At 38.5% G+C, this 25,702-nt stretch overlaps 1 protein-coding gene and 1 long non-coding RNA gene across 6 annotated transcripts; one reads left to right on the forward strand and one right to left on the reverse strand.

Moving 5' to 3' along the window:
* The first annotated feature begins 9,412 nt into the window (after positions 1-9,412).
* Positions 9,413-21,275, forward strand: LOC134670310 (BUB3-interacting and GLEBS motif-containing protein ZNF207). 5 transcript variants are annotated; one of them, XM_063528060.1, is made up of 11 exons: positions 9,413-9,656; positions 9,763-9,889; positions 10,116-10,242; positions 10,487-10,554; positions 11,035-11,165; positions 11,853-11,894; positions 13,676-13,762; positions 14,305-14,572; positions 16,391-16,604; positions 20,080-20,260; positions 21,196-21,275. In XM_063528060.1, the coding sequence occupies exons 1-10, from the start codon at positions 9,616-9,618 to the stop codon at positions 20,226-20,228; spliced, it is 1,254 nt and encodes a 417-aa protein (XP_063384130.1). In that variant the 5' UTR covers positions 9,413-9,615; the 3' UTR covers positions 20,229-20,260; positions 21,196-21,275. The 5 variants fall into 5 exon arrangements, with proteins under 5 accessions (XP_063384130.1, XP_063384131.1, XP_063384132.1 ...); XM_063528061.1 differs by having other exon boundaries at positions 16,397-16,604; XM_063528062.1 differs by having other exon boundaries at positions 14,305-14,563.
* LOC134670312 (uncharacterized) lies at positions 21,256-23,365 on the reverse strand. The gene is made up of 2 exons (XR_010099042.1): positions 23,194-23,365; positions 21,256-23,038 (listed from the first exon to the last, which is right to left on the reverse strand). It is a non-coding gene; the product is annotated as an uncharacterized LOC134670312 (long non-coding RNA).
* Between the last annotated feature and the right edge of the window lie 2,337 nt (positions 23,366-25,702).

The following is a 25,702-nucleotide window of genomic DNA, read 5'->3' on the forward strand; positions in this document are numbered from 1 at the left end:
AAACAAAGTTTCAAGAACGACTTTTTGTTCCAACTTTGCTGGACACACTATATATATTCATATTATATTATATTACATATAGACAGGTGTTCAAAAGAACCCTCAATTAGTATTCAGCGCTGTCTTGACCACTTAAGTATACCTAATTTAGTTTAGTATTTATGTACGTAGCATGTATTTTATTTTATAAAATTATTTATGTATTTTATTTACTTTTGGGCGTTTTGGTTAGTTTACTTTGAAAATATTACTGTGCATTCCGTAAGTTTGTCTATCTAATTTGAATTCTCCCCTCATCTACTCGAAGGTTAGCTGGAAGAGATCCCTTACAAGGATAAGTTCGCCTTTGTACCTTTATTTCTGTAAATATTATGTAAACCTGTGTTGTGTACAATAAAGTGATTACTACTACTACTACCACACTAGGTACCGCATGTCTAGATATCAAATAGTATACAAAGGCGACCAATATTGCTTAATTTACATTTTAATTCCCGCATTTTCGTCAGTAGAGTAAAAATAAACATGTAATTTTATTCGATTGAAATATTAAAATAACTAGGCTTCGCTCGCAACTCGCAATTTCGTCCGCATAAAAGTAGGTAACTTTAAACATATCAAACCCCATTATCCCTCCCTTAGGTTAGGAATTACTAAAAATCCTCTTTAAGTTTTTTTCCCCAACAAAGAAAATAAAATAAAATAAATAAAAGAAACTAATATAAAAAAAAAGTCAAGTGGAGCTTTGGCAGAGAGCATATGATTCAAATTACCAGCTACTAAATACAAAAATATGTGTGTTTAAAATAATATGCATTACAATTACCTATCTACATATACCTACCTATGCAAGTGAATATTTAAAAAGTAAAGTAAAAATAGCTGCCCGAAGTATTACAACTTAAAACTAAAACTTTCGCATACTAAATAAAATATTTTTAACGTTAAAATGTTAGTAACTCATGAATATCAGTCAAAACATACACTATACCTAACTAATTTAATATTCAAGACACGCGTTCCCAGTACCTACTTAGTTACCTACAAGCAAAGAAAAGTCCACCGCCGAATTTGGGACACCCTGTGAACTGGTTTTACATTATTCACTACGAAACTGAAACGTGTTCTCGTTTGAAAATGGAACTCTAACCAGAGGCAGATTCGAAATCTTTTTAATGAATCCCGAAATGAAGAGTACCTATGTGTGACCGCTTTTTTGAAATTTAATGATAAAATTAGGGCTGAGACTCATTATAGATGAGAGTTCTAAATAAAATGCTTCATTGCTAAAAATCTGTTGAATACCTACCTAATAAAAGTGACCATAACGTATGGCCAGTTTTGTAAAGTTATATAGATGCACACATTGGTTTTATTTTAAAACCTTAGGAAGAGAACATTTTCAGGATTAACCTGAGTATAATAATAAACACTTGGTGCCGATTTTTTACGGCCAATTTCAGCAGAAAACCCACGAAACGAGGCATGCGTAGTTACACGTGTAAAAGTGAAAACAAATCGTCATAACATAGCATTTTTCCCCCACTTTTTCTTTCTTCCACTTTATAATGAAAACATGTAGCTTAGCTAGTTACGTACAGTCACCTGTAATAATATCTTGAACAAAGAGGTGCGCATAAATATATTTATAACACGCTCTTATGGCTCAACAAATAAGATTGTTTTAGATTTTTACTCAAACATGTGTGGAAATATTGTCAATACGTTCGTAATAGGCTGCTGCGAAACATCGTGACACGAGTGGAAAGCGTGCGGTGTGCGGCGCGGAGTGTGCCGCACAGGCAATGGTATTTCGTACATTATTGCCGGCCTCAAAATTATTGGATTTTAGCTTGTATTTTCACGCGTTTTTTGAGAAAAGCACTAAACTTCGACCGGGATAGAAATGACCGGCCGGCTTTACTAAAATATTGCGCACTTCGTTGTCAAAGTATTATATTATATTATATTATTACAGATTACTATATGTACTTGTACAGTCACCTGCAATAATAAGTTACTCTTCGAAGGCCGCAAAAATATATGACACACTTTTATGGCTCTACAAATAAGATCCTGTCAGATAGTTATGCGGCCTTCGTTGTGTAACATATTATTGCAGGTGACTGTACTTATTAATTTTAGTCACCTAAGTTGTACTGTAGTCCTTCCGGAAGCGTAATAAAAACCGGTTCATATGTACATTTAACCGTTCAAAATAGTCAATAGCGTTTCTTTGTATTTGCCCCCTTCAATCCTTGCGTGCGAAATAATAGTTAGTGTTCTTCAACGACAAATAATTGCATTCAAATCGCAGTTCAAGTTATTTTGGTATTTTTGTAAATGGTTCTTTCTTGGTATTCGTGATTCTTTGTGTATAAAAACCAAACAAGCGCGTTTCGAACTCGCCCACCGAGGGTCCCGTACTTTTAGTATTTGTTGTTATAGCGGCAAAAGAAATACAGTATTATCTGTGAAAATTTCAACTGTCTAACTATCACGGTTCATGAGATACAGCCTGGTGACAGACAGACGTACAGTGGAGTCTTAGTAATAGGGTCCCGTTTTTACCCTTTGGATACGGAACCCTAAAAATGAAAACGTGTGAATTAGATGTCGATGTTGACCTATAGTTTGTGAATGCGAAATTAAGTGGCCTGTAAACTTAGTAACCACGTGTAGTGGCCACGGATTAAGTAGGTATATAAGATGGTAAGGCCAATGTGGGAAACAAAATTTATTGAATCAATATAAATGTTGTATAGAAACTTATAAACTAAAATTATACTAAATTAATAAAAATATGTGGGAAATACCATCTAATACAATTTCATTCGTCGCTTTTAAGGCCAATCCATATGGGACAATTTTAGTCTGATATGATCAAATGGCCAATTTAATCATCGCGTCTGGACGCGCCCTTGTCTATTGCGTTTGTATTAATATACCATAATATACCTACTCCAGTTACAGAAGGTTGGTAAATATTCAATATACTCTATGAGCGAAGCACACAGTGTCTGATGATGAGGGCTCCTCTACACGATGGGCCAACGCCGGCCACACCAAGGGACGCATGTACGCGTTAGAGGGAGCAAGTGATATTGCTATCTCATTCTACCGCATGGCTGTGTCCCTTGGAATGGCCGGCGCTGGCCCATCGTGTAGAGGAGCCATGAGCGACGTACGTATACAACTATTACAAGAGTTATTGTCCTATGACGGTCTTACCAACCAAAAATTGTATATCTCTTTGTCCACCCGACATTACCTTATGTTGGTATATAAATTAGGTACTTACTTGGTGCCCGTTCTTGACTACTACTACTAGGCGTATCGCCTTCATCTCCCGTTGTCTGCGGCAGCTTTCTGGCTCACATATCACACTAAATAAATACTATTAAGCTACTTAATGCTTAAAACACATGTAACATTAAACACGAACGAAAGGAACTAATTTGACAACGTCGTACCTACGTCTATTGTCAGAAGCCGTCAGTGAAAAGATAGGTAGGTAAGTACACTATTTAAAGGTTGAATATGCCAAACGGTTAGCTAAAAAGAAAAGGACGATGCATTCTTGCTTAGAGGATATAACCAACGGAGACGCCATGTCTAAAATTTTCGGTACAAAATAGTCTGCCGTTTTTTGCGGGGGAGGGGCACATCAAATGTATAGGTACGTCATGTCAGATAATCGTCAGTCCATACATATGGTTGACCATTGGCCGCCTATTTTCGACAGAGGGGAACGCCTGTTAATGGCGGCTCCATTGTTAATTACTCCGAGCATTCTTGAGCTGCTTTTCCGCCAGAGATGTGTGACATTGCGTAGCGAGAGCGAGGGATGTGTTTCAACCAATCTAATCACTTCATTCGCCTATCCTCGCTTAGCGCAGCTCTAGTGGATAATTTTCTATTGTTTTTAGGGTTCCGTACCCAAAGGGTAAAACGGGACCATATTACTAAGACTTCGCTGTCCGTCCGTCCGTCCGTCTGTCTGTCACCAGGCTGTATCTCACGAACCGTGATAGCTAGAAAGTTGAAATTTTCACAGATGATGTATTTCTGTTGCCGCTACAACAACAAAACTATAAACAGAATAAAATAAAGATTTAAGTGGGGCTCCCATACAACAAACGTGATTTTAGACCAAATTTAAGCAACGTCGGGCGTGGTCAGTACTTGGATGGATGACCGTTTTCTTTTTGCATTTTTTTCCGTTTGTTTTGTGCTTTATGGTACGGAACCCTTCGTGCGCGAGTCCGACTCGCACTTGCCCGGTTTTTTTTTAACAAACACATTACTCGCGAGTAGGGATTGCAATCCAGCAGCATTTTCAATCCAGCTGGATTTTTGCTGGATCGGTATCGATCCAGCTGGATCCAGCGCGGATCCAGCAGTTTACCGATTTTGCAAAAAAAGACACATGGTGCAATTCTACATGTTTTTTTTTTATTAAAATGAAATAAAGGGAGGATAATAGGGCGTAATTTAAACTTAAAACTTTTTCTTGAGATCATTTCTTGCGAAAGTTTATTTCTTTGGAGATCTCTGAAAGTGAGTACTCGTAGTTTATTTGTAACTATTGCTGGTGCTGCCGGACGTAAAATTGATACAGTAGATCTTCTGTAAATAACCTTTTAAGCCTGTGGTTGAACGGTTACATGTTTAACATGTTACATATCATTAGAATCTTTGAGCATAGCAGACACTTAGCACTCCGGCCCTCATATTTTTTTAAAGAAATCCCATAGTTTTTTTATCACGTCCTCGTCCATTTTTACTTTCATATTAAATGATTTTTGTATACCTACACAAAACTTAAATTTTAAACGAAAGTTCACACGCGGTTAAATAATCTAGCAACACTAACGATAGGAGCTAGAAAGTCGTGGAGTAACTTACTGCAAAATAAAACGGTCAAGCAGATTGCATCGCATTCTCACGCCGATAAGGACCCGACAAAATATATAAATATATATTACACAAAACAAAACAAAACTAAGATTAGGTAATAAATACATTAAAAAATGTTGGCTAACGGCATATTGCATAATACGACGGTATTGTCAATAATACAAACGTGCAGATGGCGCGCAACAGTAATAGTAGTTTATGTGACTGCTACATAATGAAAGGCATTAAAATACGAGTGTGGGTTTAAGAAACGAACGAAGTGAGTTTCTTAAAAGGATCACACGAGTGTTTTAATGCCTAATTATGTACAGTTACATACACTACTTTATCTACACACATATTATTACCTTCTATTATATATTCACTAACCTCATATTTCAACCGACATCCATCGTTGCTGTCTGACTTAACTCGCAGATTTGAGAGGTGGCGGCTCCTAAATATCTTTTTATCACTCATTTTACACGATACTTTTGCTTAAAGTTTGTTTAAAAACAACTATCAAATCAATTTTATAACCTAAAAGTAATTAAAAGATGAAACTGTAAGTCAAATGGCCGTAAATGAAAACTTTTTTTCACAAATGTCACGCATCCGTAGTTTTTTTTTAATTCATAGACAAAAGAATGAAGTCCCTATTTTCATGCCACTCGACATCAAATGTCGTACGGTTTATATTAAAAAAATATACCGAATTGACGTTTCGTATCGATAATTGTTTTAATATCTATGGATACTAGAATAGACACCCACTTGAGTTTTGACAGCTGTTCCAAATTTAAAACTCATAACCTTACAAAAATCTGTAAAGTTATAACTTTAAAGTACAAATTTTACCTACTACCACAGATAAGAAAGTTCTCATAGTAAAATTGGTTGTGATAATGCTGGTCATTTCCTACGGTTTCTGAATGCATTTTAGAGCAGTAATGATATGTGCGTAGATAAACTTTAAGAAAACATCTATATTCGGGCGAGTATAGCTATAAGCAAATTTACCTACACTAGTAGATTTGGGATGGGCTAAGCGCTGGAACGCTTAAACCAACGGTTTTTATAAGTTTTTGCAAAGTTGCGTGTGTAGTTTTTTGATGATTTTCTTATTGCGGATCCGCAGCGCTGGATCCAGTGCTGCCTGCTGGATCCAGCAGACCGAAAAAAACGCTGGATCCAGCTGGATTGCTGGAAGCTGGATCCAGCAATTGCAATCCCTACTCGCGAGTCTCGCGACGCAACCTCGCACATCTCCAGTCGATACGTAAGCCTTTAACTATAGTATAAATGCTAAAGTACATCTGTCTGCCTGACTGGCTGTCGCAACTTTGCGTTGAATGATGAGGGTTATCCTATGTTCTTCCCCGGGTCTCAAACTATCTGCATAAGTACTTACCTTCCTTTATAATCTACATCTACATCGATGAAGCACCTATAACAGACAGGCAGACAGAGTTATAGTATTTATAATATTAAGTAGGGATGCCTGAATATGACACTCATACTGATATAATACTTATACCTAATACAGCTTTTACTTGCTGATAGGATCTATATCTTTAAGCAGCAAACTTACCAATCATACATATGTAATGTACCTACATTTTAACCACTTCAAGGGAATTATGATAATACATCACGCAATTACGAACCTAAACTTGAATATTTATCAATTCTTTGTTAAACCATATTAGATCGAACTAAATCAGTAGGTAAGGTCATGTGCCTCGTAGTAACAAAGAAGCCCGGTTCGATTCCCCGCTATGGTTAGATTTGGCACCGACTTCAAATATATCAATTGCTAACGCATACATATATAAGTACTTACTTGAAAGGGATAATATTTTATTTCATATTTTATGACATGGTTTTTAAAGGATATGTTTTGTCTTTTCCTATCATGGCTTTCGTATTAAGTTTATTGTTACCTATTTCACCAAAGTTCAGAGTGGCCTATAAAGTGGTGGTACAGTCAACGGTAAAAATATGGGTGTAGACAACTTACTCAAAAATATGTCCCATAGTTCTTAATTCACTGACATAAAGCTAATGCTCGACATGCTAATGCCCAATAGACACCCTGCTGTCACCTCTATTGACAATGACTCAAGTTTCAAGACGACATGTACTGGGACCGCGTCGAGCACCAGTACCACCACTAAGTAATATTGTAAATTTTCGTAGAATATTAACGAAGTAGGTATTCTTCCGTTAATTGATTAAACAACCAACAAGCGGATTGATAGTGAGAATCCCAGCTAAGTAAATTGCAAACATTGTTGGATCAGCAAACATCAAGCTTTTATATTGACTTTATCAGTGTACATTTGTAAACCCGACAATTATAAACAGTGTATGATATAAGCGAAATATTCACATGTAAAAATCTGTGTCCGGAAAAAATCTATTCCAGTAATAAGTAATACTTAATAACTCCAGTACGTAATGTTCTTCTTTTCGTGCTGACAAACTTGTTTGACCGGCTATATATATTTGTTTATCCGTTACTTACGAGTAAATTACCTTCACTCATAAATTTGCTTTACATTCAATCTCCATTATTTTGTTTTGTTACCTACTATTGTTATTACAGTATTTCATAATACATATATTGTGCTGGGTCCATAACCTGTGGTGAAGTTTGTTCACCGCCGATACACGGTGTAGGTATGTAGCTCGTAACTTTTTATATGCTTTTATATGATATCCCATTTATGATTTCCTCTTGAGAATGCGATTAGCTGCCCTACCCACGGCATATTACGTCAACAATTAATTGATGTCTTATTGCCCAATAATTATAAATATTATAATAATATGCAATCAAAAGGGAATAGTCGTAGAATTTTGAACTTAGCGATCATATGCATAAAGATTTTTCTCTTTCTTCAATGAGATGAACTAGCAATAAGTAGGTACAGTAACGTTACGTAGTACGTACCTATCATATCAGACGCTTCCAGCACTTGAAAACATGATAAACATAATCCTATGTTCCAACGACACATGATGATGTGGCATCTTGACTTTTGGCCAATCAGATGGCTGTATGGCAGCACGCCCACGCTTCATGGTTCTCATGCCCGCGTGAACGTTGATACCTGTTATTTAGTCTGTGGTTTGACGTGACAGATGATAAAATTGATATCCCGTTAAGCCTAGACCAAATACGACTTAAGCACTTTAACTGCCGTGCCTCCGCAGAATATCCTATCCTACGAATTTATATGTAGGATGACACATCTAGCTATAAGATGTACAAATCCTACATACAGGATATTTACGATGACACATAATGATGCAGAATGTTGTACTTAGTTATTATATACTCTTCTTTGGATGATGCCAGTAAGATTTGGGCAACCAAGTAGATACTTAATACCTACAATACATACATACACATATATATCATAGTGGTAAATCATATGATTTTTTAATATGATGCCCAGGATCGCGCAAAGTGGAGGAAAGCAAGTAGGAAAGCGGACCCTGGCAAAGGCCGGGATAACGCTAGGTAGAAGAAGAAGAAGATGATTTACCACTATAATATTTAGTCCATTTTTGCGACTACCGTTTTGTCAACGATCGGTGTTTTTGTCAAGAACAAGGCTGAAATTTAATAGAACGGACGGTGCCAGAGCTTCCGAGCATACATTGAGAGACCCCCCATATATTCCTTAACCCTTAACCCAGTGTTTTCCATCCCATCAAACTGTTGGGGGTCGCGAAGCCTCTGCTATCCTTAAAACAATACATAGGCGAAACATTTTGTTCGTACCTATAACTTGGTCAAGCAGATCTTGTCAGTAGAAAAAGGCGGCAAATTTGAAAAATGTAGGCGCGATGGGTTATCGTCCCATAGAAAATTTGAATTTCGCGCCTTTTTTTACTGACAAGATTTGCTTGACCAGCTATACTAAGGGCGTCGCGTCATGAATAGTTTGAAAAACATTGCCTTAACGTATCAGCAGCGATTACTTATAGTTAATTAAATAAAACGTGATTAAGCCTAAGTACCTACTTACATCAGGCGGAAGGTTCGCTTGGTTGCCACGGTCGACGCAATAAAAAGTAATCATCCAAAAAACAGGAACCTGGTCAGGTGAGGAAGCGCGATGGGTCAAGTCATCCCTACTTAATATTATAAATGCGACAGTAGCTCTGTCTGTCTGTCCGTCTGTCTGTGTGCAAAAAGCGAAACTAGTAAAAGTTTGCGCGCCGTTCGCGCCATTGGATTGATAAAGTTCCTGACTAAAATATATTAGCAACATGCTTTCCGATTTATTTGCTCGACTCTTATTGACTTCTATGAAACTATCGGTCTATCTTTACTATGAACTATGAAACACTTTATTTATATTATTCAGTTTCTTTAATATATTTAAATAAAAATACTACCTTTTTATCATGGCTATAAATTTTCCTTTTTTATTTTTACTATTTGACTGGACAGAAAAATAGCTCAATGTTGTCTATGGTCTTTCACTATCTGTGGTGTAGTGCAATGTCGTGAATCCGCCATTTTGCATAGCTTCGTTTGCGTTGCTGTAAAGTGCGTCGCATATTGTGTTAAAATTGTAGTTACAGCTTATCGCAAGCGTGTATAAAAATATAAATCTGTGATAACTAGCTGTTAAGTTTAATAATATACGTTAATTCTTGTTAATTTATTTAGTTTCTAAGTGTCTGTGACTCGTGAAAATGGGCAGGAAGAAGAAGAAGGCATCTAAACCATGGTGCTGGTATCCTTTTAAAATATTCAATATTGAATAGCGAAGCCGACCTTGCAAAATAGGTCAATTAGCAATCCGGCGATATTTGTACATGATTTCCTTAGCGTTCAGTCAGGTATTGCAACAGGGAGTTCGACGACGAGAAGATTTTGATTCAACATCAGAAAGCGAAGCATTTCAAATGTCACATTTGTCATAAGAAATTATATACGGGTCCGGGCTTGTCTATACACTGCATGCAGGTACGTCAGCCCTACGCGAAGTTGGCCGGCGGCCATCCGCCCACGGCCAATGCGCCAGTACTCTTTTAACTTTGTTATTAGCTTGTGGTATTTTGGCGCGCCATACGCACTAATTCTGCTCCCATAACAGTACGTAAATATCCGCCATGATCCCTTGGATAATCACATTATCACATTACTAATATCTAAAATAGCCATGACCTACCTTCTTTTATTTTTCTTGCAGGTCCACAAGGAAGCCATAGACAAAGTACCAAATTCGTTACCAAATAGGTCAAATATAGAAATAGAAATTTATGGTATGGAAGGTATTCCACCTGAAGATATAAGGGAGCATGAGAAGCAGAAATCAGGTTTAAAAGATTTATTTTCGACTTGGACAGTTGGTTTTTTGGATCCATCTGTATGTACATTTCATTTTATTCAATTTTATACTATGTTCAAGACACAGTAGCTATTAGGTGTTTCTCGGTGTGTAGTTAAATTTAGTGTTTTCCGGCAAACTAACCACCTTTGAAGTTTGTTGTTACACCTCTTTTAAGTTTTTGCCGGGATCTTTGTAAGTTGATTTCTTTATTACCTGAATTGTGTGTTTAGGTGGAGGCAAAGGGTCTGACAGTGAAGATGACGAGCCTGCTGCTAAGAAAAAAGCTACTCCCGCTTTAGTGAGTTCCCTTTTTTAAACATACCTAACATTTTCTTTATTTCACCTTTTAACATTTTTATTTGTTGTCTGTACGAAAAGTCTGTACTTTGCTAGCTAGATTTTTAGCACAAATAATTCAATTTTATAATATGATGAAAGTGCTTGCTGAATCATTAATATAATATATTATGCTACAATAACAAAACACAAATAATAGATATCTTAATTATATCAACCTAGTAATATTTATTTTTATTTTGTTCTATTTAAATTTCAATTAATAATAAAACAGATTTTGCTGATGATTAGAATTATATTACACAGTTGAGTCGCTTTACTATAAACTCGGGTAAATCCATCTGTCTGATTATGCGATTTTGATATTAAGAACAGGTAATAGGGTAGATATTCACTGAGACGGTCAAATAGATTTACCCACGTCAGAAGTTAAGCGACACAGATACCCGGTCCAGTAATAACCTCAAATATATGTTTACAGTTAGGTGCGGGACCTTCTGCCGTGACCCCGGGTATCCTGCCGACACCGATGGGACCTGGCATGCCAGGAATGTACCCTGGACACATGCAGATGAATCCGATGATGCCTCCCTTCATGCAGGCACAGGCTAGGTAAGGTTTCTTAGTAAAAGTACTAGTGGCACCGGCACCGAATGATGGTCGCTGAAGAAATATGTGGCATTCCATCACAGAAGGATCCTTGTGCTTCAAGTGCAATAAGGTCCTTTTTATCTGAAATTCTGATAAAAGTCCTTATTCCACATGGACCAGTAGGACCTTTCTGAAATGCCACATATGTTTTAACCTTATTATTATTACTTCAATGTGCTAAACTTCTAAAAAATGTCTACAATCATTTTACATGACAGCTACTATAAAATTAAGTATCATATGGACCATCATTCGGAGCGAGAGGTATAGAAAAGAAAGGAAGCTTGAATGGTGCGATGTTGCTGCCTGGCCTACTTAGCAATTTATTACTTAGCCTATGTGGCTGATTGGTTTGGATCTCGGTAAGGGCAAATATTTGTGATGAGCACAATCTGTTCCTGAATCATGGGTGTTTTCTATGTATTTAAGCAATTATATACTATGTATATTGCTGTCTTAAGTACCTACAAGCCTTATTGAACTTACTGTGTGACTTAGTCAATTTGTGTAAAATTGTCCTACAACATTTATATATGTGTACAAAAATATTATTGATCCTGAAGAAAATTTGTTATATCTATATATTATACATCATCTGGGACATTCCGACACTGACGTGCAGAATTACAGTTATTCTTTCTATTTTAGACCCATGACTATATTTGAACATGACACCCAGAAGTTTTTAAGGTATGCACTGTTTGAACCCCATAACTCAACTAATACGTTTTATTTTGTTCCCTAATTAATAAATTTGTTTTTAATGTGTTTAATAGCAATTAATGTTTTAATAAAATTATTATAAAATTTACACTAGCAAACCAACATCAATTCTTACTGGTTGCAAATATTTGCACCAAATTAAAATTGGTGTATCAAATTAATGTGAAAATCCTGTAATTCAAACAATTTTTTGTGTATGTAACATAAAATAATTATAGTTTTACTTACATGAACTACTAGCGACCAGCCCCGGCTACGCGCGGGTTAACAAATTATGCACCTAAACCTTCCTTAAGAATCACTCTATTGATAGGTGAAATCCGCATGAAAATTTGTTCAGTAGTTTTTGAGTTTATCGCGAACAAACATACACACACACAGAGGCGGCGGGACTTTGTTTTATAAGGTGTAGTGATAGTCCCTAGTTAAAAACTGTGGTAACATTTTTAAAATGGGAACGTTAAATCATTACTACAATATCTATTTGGAAAAAAATATTTAAAATATCTAAACCGTAAAATGTTGTTTTATTACGCGACTGGTATTACAAAGTTGTTGGGTCAAACAGATCACTGTGTTACGTTCTTTCCTGTGGACATACACAAAGTTAAGGGCTATAAAGGTTAATTTTCTTATTTAACCCTAACCCACGTAAAAAGGTCCTCCTTTTATTTACAGAACTATGATAAAATCATTACTTACATGCCCACAAGCTGTTAACTATTGCCCACAGGGGAGAAAAATGTACAGTTCGCGCGAACACGCTAGTTTTCTCTCCTGTGGGCAATAGTTAACAGCTTGTGGGCATGTAAGTAATGATTTTATCATAGTTCTGTAATTAAAAGGAGGACCTTTTTACGTGGATAAGGGTTAAATAAGAAAATTAATCTTTATAGCCCTTAACTTTGTGTATGTCCACAGGAAAGAACGTAACACAGTGATCTGTTTGACCCTGTTATTGTTTGTTAATCTAATATCGTTCATTAACTTTTACCTAAGTCACAGTTTTTTACTTTTAGCGTAAAAAGTCTAATTGTTTGAGTCTAATACTGAATTATGCGTAAAAACTAGATTCTAATAATCATTCTAATTGTAAGTTAGGTCTTGTTTGGTGCTATAGTCAGACCGTAAAAAGTCTGCAGCGATTTTGATAGCCCACGCAGTGCAAGTGTCATTTTAAACGTCAAACTTCTATGAAATTATGACGTATAAATAACACTTACGCTGCGTGGGCTACCAAATCCGCTGCAGACTTTTATTGGTGCGACAAAGCACCCAGCATATTAGTCACATTCCTATTTTTTTTTTCATATAGTATATCTACATCCTACATATATTTCTGTACCTTTTAGGATTTTTTTATGGCATAAGGCTCAGTTAAATTCGATGAGAATAATGGAAGCCTTTCGAGTTGCTATTTTGCTTGTCACAGATATCAGAACTGAGCGACTATATCATTATTTTAAATCTTAAAAAATGAGAAAGAATTTACTCTTTGAGGCCCTTGACTTGAGTGAGTCACAGCACTTTTTGAAATGTCATAAACATCTTTCCCAGGGGTAAATTTGGTATGAAATCGCGTCTGTTGGACCTATAAGTGACTATTCTGCTTAATCAATATCGTGTCCATGACTCTAACTCTTTTTGCCTTATCAAATATCATCAAACCGCTTTTGAGTGCTAGTGGAAAAAACCTCTATCTATATATTTTGTCGAAAGATTATTAAAATAAGTATGTCGTGTTGCAGAATGATGATGCCAGGCATGCGGCCGCTGTTCCCCGCGGCGAGCGTGGCGGTCTCCACGCCCAGCAAGCCCACTTTCCCCGCTTACAGGTAAACACCATACCCGCAGTTATGTTACTTATCTAGAACTAATTCTCATAAGTCTCACATGAGACCCGTGACGGCCATTGGAAAATTAATCCATTAGAATTTCACGCTGACCAGAGTTTATAAATTTTTTTTTCATTGTGATAGGTACCTGTAAATTGGAATATCAGCTTGAATTAGGAAATCATTGCTCAAGAATACAGTGAATAAGACTTCACACAATAATTGAATGAAATTTTAGACTCCCGACGCAAACGAATTGCACGTTCCGATACGGCTGGCTTCACCGTAAAGGCCTGTGCACACCGGCTTGCGTGCGCGTGACTTGCACGTGCGCGAGCGCTAAAATGTTGGAGCCGCACACGCACACGGACGTCACGCAAGCGGTGTGCCGTCTCTCATAAGGATTTGTATACTACAACGCCGTACGCGTACGCGCACGTGTACGTCACGCACACGCAGCCGGTGTGCACACGCCTTAAAATTGACCATAACGCAATATGTAGGTACTCATCTAGTTGATTATTAAACAAGAAATATTGCAGCAACGCGACGATAAGCGCGCCGCCGACCACGTCGGCCTCCCACGACCCGAAGGAGAACGGCGACGTGAAGCCCCCCGCCGCCAACGCCTGCCCGCTCGTCACCGCCACCGGCGCCGCCTCCAAGATCATCCATCCGCCCGAGGACGTGTCGCTCGAGGAGATCCGCGCCAGGCAACCGCGCTACCGGCCCAAGCCCAAGGAGCAGCCCCACCACCAGCCCGCGCCCACCATGGTCACGCCCAGCACCAGCCAGGCTGAGGTAAGCATGGTAAGATACGCCGACAATCCTCTACACTCTAAGCTAACTGGAGGAGGTCCGTGACCCGAGACCCAGGAGCCGCCTCACCAATCCATGCGGCCCTGGTTACACGGCACTAGCTAGGATGAGGTAAGCATGGTAAGTTACTCCCACAATCCGAGACACTAAGGGCCACTTGCACCATCCCACTAACCTGGGGTTAAGCGGTTAAACCGTTAACCCAGTGTCAAACTGTACTGGTAACCATGGTAACTCCAGGCTTAACCAGTTAACCCCTTGTTAATGGAATGGTGCAAGTGGCTCTAAGCTAACTGGAAGAGATCTGTGCCCTCCAAGTACCGGTCGGTAGCCCCACCAACCCATGCCGGCCTTGATCGCACCCAACACTAGCCAGGCTAAGCTAAGCATGGTAAGATACTCCCACAACCCGAGAAACTAACTGGAGCCGCTAGAGGAGATCCATGCCCCAATCCCAGGAGCCCTCCACCGACCCGCGCGGCCTTGGTCACACTGCACTAGCCAGGATGAACTTAGCATGGTAAGTAGTACGGTGGTCCTTATTTCATCGATCTTATATTTTTCTACGGGGCACCAGCTTAATGTAAAATATACCCCTAAAATACCAATGTAATTTTCTTTCAGAATTTTTAAATACATTTTAGGAGTCGCTACCACACTTTGAAAATTTGGACCCTCCATGCAAAATGATTTCCGCCATAAAAATTCTAAAAAAAAATTACATTGGTTTTTTAGGGGTAGATTTTACGTCAAGCGGGTGCCTCATAGATAAATATAACATCGACGAAATAAGGACCACACTAGTAAGTAGGGAATGCAAATCGGTAGTAACTTGTAATTGTAACCATTACCGAAATAATTGGTTGTAACCAATTATTTTGCCAAAATTAACTGATTATGGGAAACTCGAATAACAGGTTACATTTTCTGTTATTTATTTATGACTTAATTTCTATCAATTGATCTTCTAATGACTACAAGATTCTGCCTGTTTGGGTTGTGACGCCTGTATTATAATTTTTGTCATTCGTGTACTTTAATAACGAAATAAACCAAATTTACTTCCGTTATGTATGAATATTGTATGATGTCCAAGGTCATATTTTCTCTTTTATTGTATTTTGTGTGTTTTATTAAAAAAACGAAGACATACTGACAGTCCCTAATATTGTACCTTTATTTTCTTAATATTTTAACCCTTTAGTCCGTAGCGGCAACATACTTGCCATTATACTTAAAAGAAAAACGCATCTTTACTATATAAGAATTACGGTTCTAAATCGAATGACTAAAAAGGTATGTCAAACGGTTAAAGGGTTAATTACTCGATTTGTTTAGGACATATAGTTCGTTTTTTTTAGCATTAAAAAGAACTTCAAAGAAGGTAAGCGATCTTGACATGTCATTTAACACATTCATTGCCACTAAGTGCTAGGAGTTACGCTCGTAGCGCGTAGCCACGGTTTCGCCGTATGTAGTGCGTAGTCGCTACGAACAGTGTACCCGACAGTCAGGTTCTTGGTGTTGAATGTGTTAATTGAAAAACGCTTTTTAAAAATCACTAAGTACTACTTATGAAAGCAGAAGAATATAAATGATCGTATTAGATACATATTTGTTACATATTTGCCGTAACTTATTTTTAAAATGTGTTTTTCAATTAAAAGACACGTCAAGATTGTTTACCTAATTTCTAATGCTAAACAAAGTTTTGTACGGAACACTAAAAAACGAACTATAGGGTGTTTGATATAGTTTATATTATTATGGTATATGGGTCGTTTCCCTTGAGTGTATAATGTGTTGCAGGTGCAGGCGCACATGAACGCGGCGGTGGCGGCGGCGGCGCGGCAGCAGGCGGCGGCGGCGGCGCAGGCGCAGCAGGCGCTGCGGCGGCCCATGATGCAGCCCGTGCACGTGCTGCAGCAGCCCGTGCGCGTGGGCGTGCCCGTGTCCATGCCGCCCGTCATGGGCGTGCTGCCGCTGCCGCAGTTCAACCTGGTGCGCGCGCCGCTGCAGCCCGGTCAGTACCCCCCACAACACATGCAGTATTACATGCAGCACTACCGGTAGGGCGTTTACCGATTTAAGGGGCCCACTGATTATCTGTACCTGGACGGTATCAGCCTGTCAGTTGTTCGGAACTGTCAAAATTTTGTTCTGACAGGGTGATACCGACCGGCGGACTGTTAATCAGCTGGGCCCCTTTACGGATTGACTGACCGATCATTTTCATTCGATTTTAGTAAAGTTTTGAATGTAACGAAACAGTTAATTGTTAATTATTTTGCGGAGTAGCCTAATCACATCTTTTTAAGAATTTGAACTCAACGGTTCAAATTCTTAAAAAGGTGCGATTGGGCTACTCATCTTTTCATTTAATTTCGTCAACAAGAAATTAAATTAACTGTTAAATATTACTGTAATGTAATTTTTTTCCGTATGCATACGGTATACTGAAAATATATTGATCATGAAATACATATTTTTTAATTCGTTTAAAGAAACAGTAAATCTCCATTTAGACACAGTTGCATAATATTTTTTGACTCACATACGACTTTATTTATTAAACATTGCAATAAAGTGGAATTTACTAAAACTTATAGTCAAAATCGGTAAACGCTCATTTGTTTAGCTAATGATTAAAAACCAAAAAGACACATTCTGATGTTTTGATACATAATGTTAACGTTACCTTGTCTTGACATATCAATAAAGCCAACTCTTATGAATTACCATTTATACTTTTTATTCAGATATTTTTTTTGTAAGTTTTTACGTAAATAACTGTTGCAATCTTTATTACATTGATGAACGCTACTATTTTGCGTTGTTATTATTATAGACCAGTGTAGACTTAGCTATGTAAGTTCATTGTTGAGGCACATTATTAGGATAATGTAAGTTCAAAAATTTACTTGTAAGTAATTATCGGTCCAAATGTTACTAATGAGTTGTTTATTTAGAGCCAAAGAGCATAAGACTATTTCACGTTATGTGCTAGGCACACATGGCACTCTCACATTCCAAAATACAAATAAGATTAAGTGTTCAAGATATTCCGAAAGTATTTTTGTACAATCCATTTGACAGCTACACAAGATACATGTAAAGTCTCTTACGATCGCATATTGTTTCCAAGGCATTGTTCCGAATGTAGGTTAGCACTAGATATAACTGACTATGGTAGTCTGCTCAACATGTAAAAGCGTGGAAATGGACTGAATGTTTTTATGAAATAAATGTTTTAGTATTAATTTTGATTTGTATTTTCCATCGATATAAGGTCTCGTTATGTTAGTGAGATATCCAACGAGCCCTGTAGATACACCTAACCGGCTAGCCTAGACATACCACTGCCGAGTATAACCGTGATTTTGATGTGCCATTCGCACAACCGAGGGACGGAATGAACCGAGCGGTAATTTTCTTCACATTCCTTAATGGATTTGCTTAATGTAGTAGCTCTATCTTATTACTGTCTCGATTTTCTAGTAGTGTCATAAGAGATGTGAATTTTGTCGGTTTACGGGTGGGTACACTAATATTATATTTACGTACAGTAGTTTGTCGCTTTACAATGTGCATGAACCGATGATAGTCGTTGGCTGAGTTGGATCTACGAGCTCCATATCGATCACACCGGAACATGCATGAAGGATACAGTTATATCGCCGAGTATTTTTGGAAGTGTGATTTTTCATGTGAATTATTTATCCTACCTACCTGTGTTCCTTTGCTTACTGCACCTATCAGTCGCCACACTAAGTGCATACATGTGACCACGGTACGGTACGTGTGTTTGGCCCAGGGCCCCGACACTACAACTCTACCTTACATCTTAACGAACTGACCCAACTTTCGATATTAGGGTTGCCACCTATGAGGGCGTGAGGGAACTAATATAATTAAACCAGCGAACAGCTCTCCCCGTGGAACCAGGTATTGGTAAACAAAGCTCAACAAACGGGCTCACTAATTTATGTTTTAAGTTACATGTATACACTTTTCTCGTGATTATAACGATGTCGGTGGCAACCCTAAACACACCGCGAATGTCCGACGCGACGAGGGACGCGTAATCGGTTGCCTCCGTTCAAACTAAAAATACATACCTTAACTTTAAATTATTGCATAGCTTCAAAAGAAACTAAAGTGGGCAAATAAATCGTCATTTATTTTCGTTTTTAGCGCAAAATCTTCCAAAAATTGTCATTGTAAATACATAGCTTATTTAGTGTTCTTAGTTCACGTTAAACTTGACCTGTGGGTCACGAGCGTTGACATTTATTCGAAGTATGTAGTAAAACACCTGTAAACACGATTTGTAATGCTCATTTCGTTTCAATAAGCTACAAAGCACTTTGTAATGGAGTCTGGACCAATAACCAACAGAAATGAGAGTTAAGTCATTAAATAGGTATTTTTATGTACTTCATTTCGTTATGGTCACCAAGCGGAATTCCATTGTAGAACTGAGATATTGGTATTTTAGTCAAAATGTCGTCACCCTTATTACCAAGGCAATAGCGTCCTAGTAAGTAAATAATTGCTGCAGGGCAGATGTCCGCGCATCGCCGGGCTAGCGCGGCGAATGGTTTGCCGCACTCACCCAGCGATGGACTCTATTGCCTAGGTAATAAGGGCGATGATATTTTGACTAAAATACCAATATCTCAGTTCTGCAATGGAATTCTGCTTGGTGCCTATGGGCACCAAATTAACGAAATGAAGTAAATAGACCTATCTAAGGACCTAATCCTCAACTCTGTTGGTATTGGTACCATTTTGACGCATAGTTTACCAGCCAAACTAGTATTTTTGGTTTGAACAGTGGCGTCGGCACATGGATGTACGGTGGTGGTCCGGCTAGACCGGCGGCAGGCGATTGTTATCAGTCACAACGGCACCGCCGTGTGTTGGACCAAGGTCCCCTGTTGCTAAAGCATATTGCTGGGGCAGCCGAGAAAGGCCGTGTCATTTTACACTATTATACTGTACATTTTATTATTTGTTTCAAGGTTTTGTGGTAAGATAATGATGGATGTACCTAATTAAATATAATACTTATTTTTTTATAGTTACCAGTCGGGCTAAGATAGTTTGATGACTTAAGCATTTCTAGATCAGGGTTCCCCTTCCTCCATAAAATAAGGCTAAGCAAATTATTGATTAATATGACACAGAAAGTTCTTATTGTAACAGTGTAATATCTGAAATCTTATTTTAAGTCCAGTATTCTGGTAACGTTACATTGATTGATCGATCAACTTTCTAAGCCGTTCGACTCATTCAAAATTAATCGATAAATAATTCTCATTCTAAACACAAGTTTCATCAAACAAGATCACTACATGACGTAACATACACGACTAACATTCATTAGGCGACGCGTTTTCATTCATATATCAAGTGTGCCCTTTTCTCTGCTACCCCGGGGCTATGCTATAGCGCGCCTGCACCGCTATCCTCTACAACGTGTTCTTTTTGCGCAGGGATGCTGTTGCCCGGCATGGGCGGCATGGGCGGCATGGGAGGCATGGGAGGCATGGGTGGCATGGGCGGCATGGGCGGCATGATGCCCATGGGCGCCATGTTCCCGGGCGGCGTGCCGGGGATGATGATGCAGCACCGCTTCCGATAGCGGCGCCCCGATCGACTCGCTGGCTGAACATAGTGTGTATTCTCGTCTGGCTAGGGCGGGCGTGTTGCGGTTGGGTTTGAGCGTTACTCTGTTCTGTTATGCGGTCTGTGAGCTTTACAGTCGAAATTTCAGTTTTTTTACTTTGGTGTTTAATCAGAATAGGTGAGCACTTACGCTTACGACTATAAAATAATCCACATTTTTACAGATTTAAATATTAAAAATAAATAATTTCAAATTTGAACTATCCGGAAAGGATAAAGCTATTTTTTTTTGTTTTCTATACCTCATGTAGTAACGATTCTGAATTAAAAAAAAAGACCGAAGTGATCCTATAAGTGTTCCGTGAACAAAGTTTGGCACGGAAGATTCAGATGCAGTCGCTTGTACGAAGGAATCCTAATTTAAATATCAAAGTTGTATAGTGACTGTTTGGCTTCCAGCGCGACTCAATATTACCATCTATAGAAATTTGACTTCTATTGACAACCGAACACCCAAACCACAATACGCTCATACAGTTTCCCGTTACCTATACTTTTAAATGTTAAGGCAATCCGTGGCCGAGCTATATACCAACTGATGCAGAATGGAGGCTAGTTTTAAATTAATATACAACACTATCATAGCTGATACTTCACTATTTCTTATTTTATTGCAATATTTCACCTAATTTAAGCATACCGTCCGAAAACACGTCAATACTAAATCTTTATTAACCTCCACTCTGCGACAGTTATTGATGAACTATGGAAGTAAAATAAAACAATTAAATATCTCTGAGTAACTTCAATACTTTATAGCATGATTCATAGTTCTAAAGCGGACCTATCGTCCAAACTTAAAGCAATCTTAACTTGGCAATACATAACGCTTCACTTAACATTCCATAGCAGACGAGCCAAGCGAGTAGGGCCTTATTATAATTATAATTGTGTTAGTATAAAGAGTTGCTTACTGTTGACAGAGGCTGGGTCGGCCCGCGCCGACAGCAAGCGCAGGTAGGCGCTCGATAGTACTTATTATACGTCCGCTTGACGATTGTGTGTCCAATGCTCTTGCTAATTCGGTGACGGGATACTTACAAGGTAAGACGCACGCACGCGCGAGCGCGCAACGGACGAGGACGCAACCACATGCCAATTTAGATTTAATTAATTATTTATTTCCTTTTTTGTTAAAGGCGATTTCGAGATAATGGACTACTGACTAAAGCTAATTATGGCAGTTAAATCAATTTAAACGCTACCCGTGCTAACCCATAATCATTCTGATGACGGTCCACGCAGAGTAAGCATACGCGCGAGGCAATTTGCTCGCGCACAAAACGGCCAGTGTATGCATGCCTCGCGCCCGCCGCCTCGGTCGAGGCACGTCTAGTGGTCGTTTTGTGCGCGAGGAAATTGCCTCGCGCGTATGCTCGCTCTGCGTGGACCCGGCTATTGAAATTCTCATCTGTCAATTTCAAACTCTTGAGACTTTTCGATCTAAGTACTTCGAAAAGCGTTAAAATGTCCATATTGGACGATTAGTGCAACATGATTATTATTTTTGTATTAAATTCGACATCATCCAAATTCCGTTGCGTGCGTCGCGCCAAACGTTAGCGCTAGCGTTTTCGCGGAGCCGTTGCAGACAGCAACAAAAGTTACGCGAGCGAAGTGCTTAAAATGATCTTTAAGCTCCTTTTTCACAGATAACTATGCTACATTTACATACTAATTATCCACACTATACTAGTCGCAATATCAATTGGCGACTCAAGTCGTATTGCTGTCACTTTCATGCTTGTTTAGACCTCGCGTATTGAAAGGGATGACATTATAACTTGTGACGCCACATGGTACCGGGATTACTATAAACCGTGTCAATTATATGTAATCGTAGCGTAGCTCTGTTGAAAAATCAGCCGTATTCTGTATACAATAAAGTCACTTTCAGCTCTTAGTTCGTGCCGCTGTTGCTGCTATCGTCCCTCCCACTAGCGTAGTTGAGGGACGCGGCCGCGAGAAACTTGGCATGCTATCGATGTGCTATCGAAACGAACCATCTGTCCATAGACTTATCATTTTACCTAACGTCGACGTACTTACGTCATATGGTACGTGCGAAAATTTATTTCGGTTATTGGCTATGCTGCAATGTCTCCAAAGAATATAACAGGAATCGTTTAATGTATTATCACTGATAATTTATCTGTTGCAGTTGTGTAACAGTTGTGTAACAAGACGAAAATACAGTACTGAGTCAGAACAAGAAACAAGTTGATTTAAGTTTTAAATATGATACCATCGTTAACACACTTAACTCACCATTCGTATACTTTATTACAACGAGATAAGGTCTACATTGGTAAGTTAAATGCGTTGTTGTTTTCTAAGATTCTAATTCAAACTAAGAAGATGTATAAGACCTAAAAGTCAAGATCTGATGTTAGTTTCGATAGCACATACTCCTGAGCCCGTATACGGATAGCGTTAAAGGCTGGTGCCATGGACGTTTCACCGTTCGACGTGTGTTGCTCACATTGGTTAGATGGTAGATTTTAGTCTACGGACAACACCAATTTTTGTATTTTCTAATATTGTCAATGGGTAATTTCAGTGAGTTTTTCGTCCATAATTTGCAAGCGCATTTCCGCTGCTTTTCTACAAACTTGATGACATTTTTGATTGTTTTGTAAAGGCCTTTGGCATTTACAATTCTTCAAAATTGTTTGGCTAAGAAAAGTTGTATGCGATCACAAATTATGGAGAGAAAAACTAAAATGCCTAGTTCTATTATCAACCAATAGAATAACGCCGTGATGGCTCCTCTAGACGATGGGCCAGCGCCGGCCACTCCAAAGGACGCATTTATGCGTTAGAGGGAGCAGTGATATTGCTATCTCATTCTACCGCATGGCTGCGTCCCTGGGAGTGGCCGGCGCTGGCCCATCGTGTAGAGGAGCCATGAAATGGTAGACATCGTCCTGGGACCAGCCCTAGGGTAGGCAGGGTAGGTAGGACAGGTGACTCGCTCGCCACGGCGTGGCTGGGCCGCCAGTTCCCTGCTCGAGCAGGCGACGCGCTGTCACAACGACTGTTGTTGGATTGACGGCCCCCTGTCTCACATTATTACCTACCATACTGTTAGTAAGGAGCGCTGTAAGGACTAAGATTCGTTAATTGTTATCTGCCTTGAAACCATTTTTTTCTTAAGCATTTCCATTATGAAGTTGTGATGTTTGCCTAATCTTGTAGAATTTTGACTATTTTACCGAATAAATGCGCTGGAATTTGATATTTTCATCTTTTATTCCAACACCTACAGACCTATCTGAGTATTTATTATTATAAATATCTCATTCCTGTGTTTAACTTTTTGACCGCCATTGGTCCTATCCAAAAATGTCACTCACACGCCATTATTATTATTATTGGGACAGACAAACCAGCAAAATAACTTGAAAGCACGAACAGCTAACAGTAAGCGTTCTTGGCGGGGGTATACAGTCGTGAGTACAAAGCTTCTTAGGATTCTTGGCGTTCAAAGAGTTAGACACCGGGATTGAAGGAAGGAATACAGGATTGAAGATTAATTTCGTGTTATTCCCAGATGTTACTAGATAGGCACATACCTATCAAGTTGTTATCAGTAACTGTTTTTTATTCACCCCCTTACCACTGGGAAGTGGGAACATATGAGAAAAAAACCTAGTTGTGAATTTTTTTTTTGAACTAAAATGCAGCGATTTCTTTTTTCATCGGTGGTAATACCTGTGAAAAAAATGCCGTAATTTTAAGAATCTTGGAGGGAGGTAATAAAAAAAAATTGTATTAAGTAGCTGTATATTGTTAAAGGTCTGGTCTGTACACATAACACGTTTATATAATAACTAGGACTAAAAACTACACTGTTAGAAGACTGATAACACTAAAGTACATGGATTACAACAAGAATTCATATTGTATACAACTAATATCACCATTAAATAAATTGTTTCACCCAATAAACATTTGGTACAAAATTCACAACAGACAAAAGTCAAGTAACCGAATGATTTCTATAAAATAATTTGACAACAAATGTTTAACTTTTATGGCAACTTTTTATAAATTATATAGTAAGTATATAATCGATTACGTAAATAGGGAAGCATAACTCGTCAGCCAATCAGAGCAGATTATGAATAAAATGGCGGCGATCTGGCCAATCAACTGAGGGTCCTGCCGTGACGTCACATTGACTTGCGTAGGTCCCCTAATATTGTAGCGTTCAAACCGCTACCATGATCCTAAATTTTGAAAAATAATTGGTTGGTTTTGGTCATCTCGATTTAGTTTCCACTCTCTGTATAGACCAGTTTGAAAAACTCAATGTACTGCTTAGTTAATCTACAGAACGCAGTAATCAGCGTCCTGCGCAGGAACCGTGTTGGGAAGTCTGCCACCAGAATCGATCGCACACTCCTTAAAGCCGTAACACACTACCGCACCGCACCAAGATCGCAATGCGGTAGTGTGTTACGGCTATTAAGGCTCTTGGGGCCGAGCGAAGATGCCAATCGTTTGCGCTGTAGCGAACGTACAATTGTCTCTAGCACTCTTCGATAGAGGTATAGTTTCGTTCGCTACGGCGCAAACGATTGGCATCTTAAGCACTCTTATGTGCGGAAACACGAGTAGAATAATGACATCGATTTGAACGTCCGAATATTACCCATAAACTCTTCAGTTTAAAGCGTAAGCTAAGCTAATCAGAGCAGTTACACAATACTTGGTCTGACGCAATAGTTCAAGGCTAGTTTCATTAAAAAACTACAAAATTTGAGCTTCTCCAGATCACAATAGATTAATTAGTACTGTTACATGTCGCTATTCACTGGGTATATCAGTGCAGTGCAAATATACTGAAGATAATATAAACTGCTTAAGAATTCGTAGTAATACAAACGTTGCCCTTACATTTTCTAAAAACTATGCAACTTCCCGATATGTACCCCTTCGCCTATAGGTACCTAAATCTTCTGACAGTAAGAAATGAATGGAGTCACTTAGCTACATTTCAGACCAACATTTAAAAATTAGGTACAGTCAAGTGTAAAAATATGGGTGCATTATATAACTTACTCAAAAATATGTCCCATAGATGTTAATTCGCGGACATAAGAGCTATGGGACATAGTATGATGTGTGCACCCATATTGTTACACTACAGAATACGGACAATTCTAAAATAACTACCCTAAGATAACATTAGCGACATAACGTTTTGACTATCAGAAGACTTATTGCATTCGTACAAATTCATAAGGTAAGCTAAGAAAAAAATCACAACCCTCCTACTAAGTGTGTAACACCCTTGGCACTTTCGTTACTGTTGGTGTTATCGCATAAGACTAGCAAAGGTTGCATCAATACTTTTAAATACTCGTTACTTCGTAAAAAGAGGATACAAAATTGAATCACACCACAACTATACCTAACATAGAC

This window comes from Cydia fagiglandana, chromosome 13 (assembly GCF_963556715.1).
Source record: "Cydia fagiglandana chromosome 13, ilCydFagi1.1, whole genome shotgun sequence".
In the NCBI taxonomy this organism is placed as follows: domain Eukaryota; kingdom Metazoa; phylum Arthropoda; class Insecta; order Lepidoptera; family Tortricidae; genus Cydia; species Cydia fagiglandana.